General features: G+C 26.4%; 1 protein-coding gene across 2 annotated transcripts; it reads right to left on the reverse strand.

Annotated features, from left to right (window-relative positions):
• Positions 1-288: 288 nt before the first annotated feature.
• LOC107445116 (selenoprotein F) lies at positions 289-5,071 on the reverse strand. Of its 2 annotated transcripts, none has more exons than XM_016059455.4 (5): positions 4,855-5,071; positions 3,859-3,931; positions 3,363-3,533; positions 1,908-1,971; positions 289-741 (listed from the first exon to the last, which is right to left on the reverse strand). In XM_016059455.4, exons 2-5 carry the CDS (start codon positions 3,913-3,915, stop codon positions 566-568), a joined length of 468 nt encoding a protein of 155 aa, XP_015914941.1. In that variant the 5' UTR covers positions 3,916-3,931; positions 4,855-5,071; the 3' UTR covers positions 289-565. The 2 variants fall into 2 exon arrangements, with proteins under 2 accessions (XP_015914941.1, XP_015914942.1); XM_016059456.3 differs by having other exon boundaries at positions 4,713-4,858.
• Between the last annotated feature and the right edge of the window lie 4,473 nt (positions 5,072-9,544).

Consider the following 9,544-nt stretch of genomic DNA (forward strand, 5'->3'; position numbering starts at 1 on the left):
ACTTTGTAACTTATTTTGAAACTTAGTGAGAAAGAAAATCCTATATTTCTTTCATTTTCCTTTCTTTTATTTTATAAATAGACGGTCATTTTTAGAGCAAACATTAACTCACCCATGTTTACAAGATATTTTAGTTTACTTTTATTACTAATAAGTATATATAAAAGTAATACAAAGAATTGCCAATGCAATTCTCGACAATTTTCTTTGTTTAAAAGATGAATATCTATAAAAATTTAAAAATAAACTTTACTTCCCAAAAAGTTTCAATACAAAATAAAAGAAATCTCAAAGAATAGTTTTTTTATTCCAAAATTAAACTTTTTTTAAAAGCATATTACAAAAACACCGGATTCCAATGCTTTATCAGGATATCTTAACAAAACACATAAGAAATCATGCAGAACACAAACATCAAATTGTTCAAACTAATCTCTTAGTTTCTTGAACAATCTTCATACATGTACAGCAAGAGTCCTAAAAGCTTTTTCAAGATAGAGGAAGCATTAGTCTGCAGTGCAATTTTTCGACATTAAAACAAATAATAATAAACAAGACAATTAAACTATTCTAAATGTTCAGTAAGAAATTCATTGATTGTATCAGTGTCCCATTTCTGAATGCTAAGTTCTTCTTGAGCATTCCCTTCAGCATCCAGAAGTTTGATCACTGGATCTGCTCCCCGAACATACTTCACAGTGAGTCCAGAGAAATTTTTTGATTGGTCACCACGCACAAATGCTGGTGGAAAAAAATATTAAAAGCATTAGAATATTTCATTTAAAGAAGTTCAGAAGGCATAATTGCATTTTACATTTTCAAAAAAAAATTATGCTAATTGAAAAAGGAAATTGATATATGAAGCATAACATTTTGAAATTTATTTGAGGCATTGTACCAATTTTTTTACAATTCTATTTTTAAGATATTCAAAATTATTAGACACAAAAACATGGATTACAAAATGTTCTCAATTTTGGTAAATTTGGTTATTATTTAGCAGTAAAAAAAGTAATGGCTTAACTTTTTGTCTTATATAAGCTACTATTAATCATATATCCAATGCTAGAAGTATAAGTAAATATGGAGCGATATGTCCCCCCATTTTTCAAAAAAATACCCATATGCAATAGATGACAGTTTTAATGAGCAAAAAAATAAATATTTTTGAGAAATGTAAGATTTACTTTTAATAAGAAAAAAATCTTTTTTTTCAGTTTAATAAAAAAAAGGAAAAATAGTCTAAATACGAAAAATTGAGAGGCAGAAGTAAAATATGATAGTCTCCCATTAAACATAAGTATAGGAGTAAACATACATGTTATTGTGTCATATACTCTTGAAACAATAACGTAAATATATTTAATTACTTAACTGGAACACAAATTAAGTAGTCTGAAATAAATACAGGTCGTATTTCATTATAGCATTTCTTATTGGAATTACCAGAAACTGTAAGAAAAATTATCGTCTTTTAGCTCTGTCAAAAGACATTTTGTGAATTCTTCGATTGTGGACAATTTTTTAAAGAAATTAAAAGGCTATAAATGGAAGTTATAAAAATCTACTTTAAGAGTCAAATGCAATAAATTAAACAAGACAATAGCAAAAAAATTACTTGGAATAATATATCAAATGAAATTTTGAGAAAATGACAATTACTTAGAAATAAAGAAAAAAAAATTTTTTTTGAACATACAATTTGCACTGGCATACAATTTTAAAAATAGGATAAAAATTAATTTCTAGCAAAGAATATATAGTTGAAAAGTTTTACAATATTTGTGTTAAATTATCCAATTAGTGTTACATACTAAATGTAAAAACTAAGGTAAAATATTGATATAAAATGAACAAAAACTGTTCCAAGTCTTGTATAGTTCGAATATTTTTTATGTTATATTTACCTTGGATTTGTGGGTAGTGACCGACTTTTCATCCACACACTTCAAGTCGCGCTTGAGGATATTTCTAAAAATAAACAATATATATTTTATAAATGATCTATTAGTATAACTATCGATTACGCTAAGACTTCCAAAACAGTTGGCAGATCTTTAGAAAAGTTAAAACAACAACCTTGATTAATCAAAAGCAGCATGTAAAATATATTTAAAGTAATGTTATACCAAACTAAATGTCAGCTTTTAAATTTTGATATTTTTACGCAATTTATTGTTTCTAGAAAAAGCTATTTTCTAATTTTTTATGAGAGTGTATCATTTAAAAATTATAACTAAATAATAAAACTAAATATTTGCCTTGCACTAACATAAGATTCAATAACACCCACTTAGAAATTGAAGAATATAAATTTGAAGTTGTTGACAATTTTGTTTACTTGGGTTCTGTAATCAACAACAGGAACAAAATTACAATGGAAATACAAAAGAGAATAACTATAGCCAATAGATGTTTTAATGGAATTGGAAAATACATAAAATCCAATATAATTCATAAAAAAAACAAGTTTTATTATATAAATCTCTTTTAAGATCATTTTAACATATGCTTGAGAAACCTGGACGATATCCTGTACGGAGGAGGTTATGTTGGGTACCTTTAAAAGAAAGGTCTTGAGAAATATTTTTGAAGGAATTTAAAAAAAAATCATGTTTGGCTTAAATAAAATTTAGAGCTTTATCACTCATATAATGAACCTGACATTATTAACCTCATTAAACGACAAAGAATAAAATGGGCAGGCCACGTTATCAGAATGGATGAAAACCATACCACAAAAAGAATTTTCACTGCCAGATCAGATGGCACACAAAAAAGAGGCAGGGTGAATTTGAGATGGATAGATGGCCTAGAAAAAAACCCTTTGGTCTTAAAAACTAAAAAACTCTTGCAGGAAAAGGGTTAGCCTGGAAAAAACTTCTTGAGAAGACCCACCCTGGTCTGTCGAACCACTGATGATGATCAACATCATCTAAAAATTTAGCAATGAACACTTAATCTAATGATGCAGATCCAATTGTTACTAAACTAATTAAAAATTGAATTGCTTACTCAAAAGTTAAATTTAAATGATTTAATATAATCATAAAAAAAATCTTGTTCTATTCAAAATTGCTATATTCAAAATGTTTCCATGTGAAGAAATTTTTTAACAAAAAAAGCTGACAGCAGCATGTTTTTAAACCTGACATACGTCTCTCACTCCCACTAAGCTCTTCAAAGTTTAAAGAACAGAAAAATATATTAAACTGCATAAATGTTTACAACTTTATTAAAAGCATGTACAAAAACTATATGACTAATGCTTGCAGGGATTGTAGAATAATTTTATTATTATCAAATAGAATAACTTGAAATATTTTACTGATAGAAGAAATGTCAATTTAAATCCCACATACCTTAACAGGTTCTTTCTCTGCTTTCACACAACAGTTAAGGCAGCTATCCTTAAGGATGTCATCCAATTCAAATTGTACTAATTTATCACACCAAGTGCATTGAAGATCTGATCTCCTAAGACCAAGGTCAAAACAAGCTTCATTGCTTAAACTGCAGGCCACGGTTGTCACCTGCAAATAATTCCCGTTAGCCTACATTTTACAAGAAATTACATAATACTCAGCATAGAGATCATAAAATATTTCTTTCAATCTTTATAATAAATAAAAAGAAACTCCGTCACTTCAATAAATGCAGTTTCTGCAACAAGTTCCAATGTCGTAATTTTTTTCATAATATTTCGTAAGGTACATATTTTATAAACCAAAAATTTTTACAAAAAAATTTATTACAAACTGCAAAAACTCTTTTAAAAACATATAAATATACTAAAAATATTTATAAATCATGTAAGAAAAATTGCTATAAAAATAAGTATTTAAAAGGTTTACTGACCAGTACAGTTAAAGACAACAGAAGCTCATTAGCAACTCCAAGGGCTTTGTTCAGCATTATAGCATGTTTGTTTCTAAAATATTAGTTAAATATGTGTTATGCATGTTCATAAATCATATAAATATGATGTACATTTAAGTGACATATTTTTATTAGTGTAACAAATTAATGTATTTGTTTAGAAAAAAAAGCAGTGTTATGCAACAATACTTAAAATCTAATGAAAAGGAAGCATAACTATACTGGAAATTTCCACTGAACTCTAAGTAAATTGATAATAACATTCACTTTAGAATAAAGTAAAAGAGGGATTTTTCAATGAAGTCAAGGAAATTTTAAGAAATAAGAAATATATCCTTAATAAATTAAAAATCCTATGCTTTTGACAACGAAACATTTTTTTGAAAAATAATAATTTAACTTTAAACATTCATGTTTTTTTTATGTATTAAAAAATACGTTTCAGACATAAAATTGAATAAAGTAATGCAACAATATGTCAATTAACAGTAAAATAAATATTTTATTGTTCAGAATATTATCGTAAGCAATTCGGGGGATTATCATTACAAGATTGAATTTTCATTTTGCTTATAAATTACAAATATCATAGTCATTTAATAAATATTAATTGAACAAGCATTTTTCCTATTAATTGAAGTTTAAAACAACAGTTTTTTGTTAACAACTCTGAAGGAAATATTCATTCAGAAGAAACATATGTGGGAAAAATGAATAACAAATTTACAATAAAAAATTTAAATTCGTTATAATTTTTTTTTTAATCTAAACTTAAAGAAACAATCGACCGAATAGTGACTTATAATCTCTCATTTTAGAATAATTAGATATACCGGCTAACATAAGAATGAGAAGTCCTATTTTATATCTAATATGATGAGACAGTAATACAGGGGAAGAATTCCGTAACAATTACAGACATAAAATTTAAGAATAATCAGAAATCATTAATTAATTATCAGAAATCATACGTACATTTGCTCCTGTTTAAAACATTAAATAACACGTTCAACTTTAAACCAGCTTTTAACTTTCTTTCTTGAATGAATAGATGATAGAAATGATAGTTACAAATTAAAGGAAGTAAATACCTATTTTTTGTTGGCAACAAACTTTCAGTGTTTTAGGTTTAGCTTATTTTGATGCTTGATGATTATCTCACGTTTTGCGACAAATTTTTTCATTATGAGACATAATATTGCTCATAAAATCTTATTATTATTTGTCTTAATCCATAAATTTAGATCATTCATTTTATTTTAGTCTTAAAAATATGCATTTTATGTCATTTGCAACCACATTATTAAAATAATAAAAGTTTTTCATTAAGGATAATTTTCATTTACAATGGCCTGTAAATGATCAGAACAAATAATCTGGTTATGCTAATCGGGAAAGAACATAAAAATATTTGAGGGAAAAAATAATTTGTTTATAAGAAATATTAGAAAGAAATATCTAAATAAATATTTTACCTGACAGTTTTATTCATGTAGGTCAACTTATTCTAAAGTAAAAAGCTTATCAAGTAATTAAGATTTAATTTAAGAAAAAAAATTGCTAATTTTTTTCTAATACCTAAAATATATTTAAACTGTAAATGATTAAAGACTTCACAAACATCTTGGTATTGGCAAAATATTTTATTACCATTAAAATATGATTTACTTCAACCAAACATTTACTTCATTAAAAAAAATGTTTTTGGTTTGGTGCGTGGAATAACTTGGTGCTGTAAAAGGATTTACTGTGTTTTAGTTCTTAATTCATGTGTATAAAAAGAATACATAGCACATAATGGATGGTGTTTTCAATATAAATGTAAACAATAACAATCTCGAGCTGTATACCTGCTCTAGTTCTGGTTAGAAAGTTTGCAACTGCTTACTACAGCTTATTCCGCGAGGTGATATTTTGAACGGATAATTTTGTTTTCAATAAAAGAAGTAAATTAGATAATTTCTGATCTCAAATCTGATGTATTTCATAAGATATTAATGTTGTTAAGTAATTCTGGAAAGTTTGAAGTAAAAATTGTTTTAGTTATTTATATTGTTAAAAAAGGTGATATGGTTGCTAGATTTTTAATAACTCGCTTTTTTGGCAGTCCTGATTTAGCCTTTTTCCATTTGTTTATTACTGTTTGTTCTTGTTGCAAGCTGTGCACCATTTTAGGGTAGTGTTAGCACCTTTAGCATTGTGAACATGAGTATTTTTAGCATTGTAAACACAAGTAATATGCACTCAAATACCACGTTTGCAAGAATCTGAAAACACTATGATCACGCTTTGAGCCAAATGTCTTTAAAATACACCGGAAACAATAACCCGGAGATATAGGCGGTATGGATCTTGCAGCGTTCCCTAGTGTAGAAAACACCATAGCACATGCATCAACGAGCAAAACAAATACGATTGAAAGAGAGTAACCCCCTTTTTTTAATTGCCACAAGAAGTATTGAATTTGATTTCCTTTAACCGGTGTAACCGGTTACACTGGTTTGCCGCACCGACCGTTCCAATATTAAAACCAGTTACACCAGTGCACTGCACCGATCGTTCCAATATTCAAACCAGTGTCACCAGTTACGCACGAAGTGCACCAGGTTTCTAGTCGGTTTGGTCAGTTCGCATGACGTCATTACCCTTATTTGTTTACAAACTTTATTATACTGCTAATTTTGCTGTATTTTTGAATGGATTTTAATATAAATTTGTTATAAAAACTTGTTTTATCATTTGAAATAAATTTACTTGTATTAAGTTGAAATATAATAATTATTATTGGAAATGTATTCTGTAGATGAATCGCCTTGATGCTGTTTATAGCAATGGATATCATTCATAAACGTTTTATTTCTGATATTAGTTTCAAGACTAAGAATTCATCTGAATTTTGATACGTGTGGTGATTAGATTTACTTGATAGATTCATATCGAAAGAATTTTGACTTGTGATTTTCAATAAACATATCGTTTTGTAAATCAAACAACTATCCAAAGCATTGTTAAATTTGTAATAGCGATAGAACTTTAAAATCAGTAAAAGATTTATTGCTTCATATGCATTCATAAACATTTTTGTCCAATGTATATTGTTTTTAAAATAAACAATTCCAATCAATATTTGATTGTTAAATACTTTTCTTTTGTGTCATAAATTTTTCTTATATCCTTTCTATATTCTATATCAGACCTGGAACGATGAATATTATCCTAGCTTAATAACAAATTATGCTTTTAGTTTTTACTATATTATACATCATATGAGTTTCATTAAAGGGACTGACCTAAGTTGTTAAACTAGGCCTTCAATGTATTATGCTTATAATTTGTATTGTATGTATTTCTTTTTCTAATATTTAATCATTTCTGATAACCACAACATAGTAGTAATGATATGGAAATCTATCCTGATCTGTACCTCCTTCAGCACACGTGCAAATCAATGTCTTAGATTAATAACAGAGGATATTATATAAAAGTTTAGTTTTTGTAAAAGGATCTTAAATAGAGCCCAACGACAAAGGTCGTTCATTGGCCTGTGTTATTAGAACTAGACTTTTAATGCCAAAGGTTTTTAACATTTATATTTCTTTCATAATTGTTAACTAAAATAAATTCTGAAAATCACAATATAATAAACATTCTAGTGTTATATTATGACATGATAATTTTGAACAATATGAAGATTTTATATGTTATTGGTAAATTTTTAATTTAAGCTTTGATTCTGATTAAAATTTTAAAAAAATCGACTTCTATTTACATTTCTTATTAGTTCATTACTTTTTGTTTCAAGATTTCTATTTCTTAATGATAATTATTTTTTAATTCAAGGTATTTATTACATGATTATTGAGCTATATGTAATATAAATATTTATTTTTTATAACACTAACTTGAAAATTTCTGAAACACTTATTTATAACTGTTGTTTTGTATACTTTTTTTTTTTTTTTGAATTATACTACTACATCTAACTTTTGGCAAATTTTTTTAAAAAATGACTGAAATAAGTGAATTATTGACTAGCTTGTGTCATCTTAAACTTTCGGGTTAATATTTATTTTAAAAGTTCGATTTAAAACATTTTTGACAAATACAACTTAATAGTTATGACAGAGAGATTTAACTTTATGTGAAACATCTTTGTATACACCATTATTTCACACTAATTGCAAACAATAGTTAAGTTTATCTGAAACGATTTTAAACTTGATGGCAAAGGTTGCTCACTATGTGTAATTATATTACTACAAATTTAAATATTTCTGTCCAACATAGAAAATTTTTTATTACAACAATATCTACAGATTACAATATTAGTGAATTTCTTATTTTTGAATGTAAACAAATAAAAACGCTTTAAACTTTATCATTAGTTTATTTCTTGTTTTGTTGCAACATTTTTGTTTCTTAATTTTTTTAAATAATTTAAGTTTTACATGTATATTTTACAACAAAATGATATTGTTGTGTTAAAACATTTTTTTTTACTTAAATACTATAATTGTATAGTTGTGATGGAATACTAAAGCTCCCACTTGTAGCAAAATTATAATAATATCTTTCTCTCTTTTTAACACAAACTCATTTCAGGTAAGTATGTTATCTATTTATAAATATTTCTCCCATGTGGCACCATGGTATTTCTCTATATATTAGCAACACTGTTTAGTGCTTCAAAGTAAATTTTAAACAGCATAAGTGCTTCACAGTAGAATTCAAGAAAAGTGGCTTGACAACTATTTTCTTTCTATTGCTAATACTATTAATGCTAAAATAGAATTTCAAATAACTGGTAAAATAAAATAAAAATTTGAAAAAAAGAATTCAACTAGTAGCTTTTCATACAGAAATGTTAACTATATAAAAACTTGCAGCACCTCCACATACCAGGCAGTGGATGCTCCGACTTTAAACCGAATGGCCCTTTTTTCTCTCCTCGTAATTAATCAAATTTGTTTGTCCATGTGCTATTTGTAAATTAATAAAAATATTTGGCACTAAGCTTTACAGTTAGTTATGCATTAAGTATTTATTTAGAGTCATCTTGTAATTTTATAGAAATAAACACCATAAATAAAATATGGTTTTATATGAAATTAAGTTTGGTAAAGTTTAATAACTTTTTCATGATACCTTGGAGCATGGTCTAAAATTAATTTATTCACTTAAACCCGCTTTTCAGTTAAGTATTTTTTATTAATTGTGTGTGGGTAATTTTGAAAACCAGAATTTTTAGAAAATCGTTATCTTGTGAATGGGAAAATTGAAGTGAAATATATAAATAATATATATTTTGGTTTTATTATCCAGTATTAGGAGGGATTTCTTTTACCATACAATAATCTAATTTTTTCCTCTGTGTTAACTATTTTGTTAAAATTGTGATCGAAGTACTTTCAACTAGGGCAACAGCTAAAAGGTGAAAAAAATTTGGTTAATATATTTTTTAAAACTAATTATGCTGTTAGGATCGGAGGTGGGTTTGAAGTATTAAAATATTTAAATACTGATGTGCTCTGCATTCGACTTGATTACCGTTAAAGTTTATATATTGTACAAGATAATTTTGAAAGGTGGCTAGTATAAAAAATATCTTACAATATGTTCACTAATAAAAATTACCTAACTTCTTTTTTTTTATTTTTTATAAATG

Source organism: Parasteatoda tepidariorum, chromosome 1, assembly GCF_982258835.1.
Source record: "Parasteatoda tepidariorum strain Cologne lab strain chromosome 1, Ptep-v5.0, whole genome shotgun sequence".
NCBI classification, from domain to species: domain Eukaryota; kingdom Metazoa; phylum Arthropoda; class Arachnida; order Araneae; family Theridiidae; genus Parasteatoda; species Parasteatoda tepidariorum.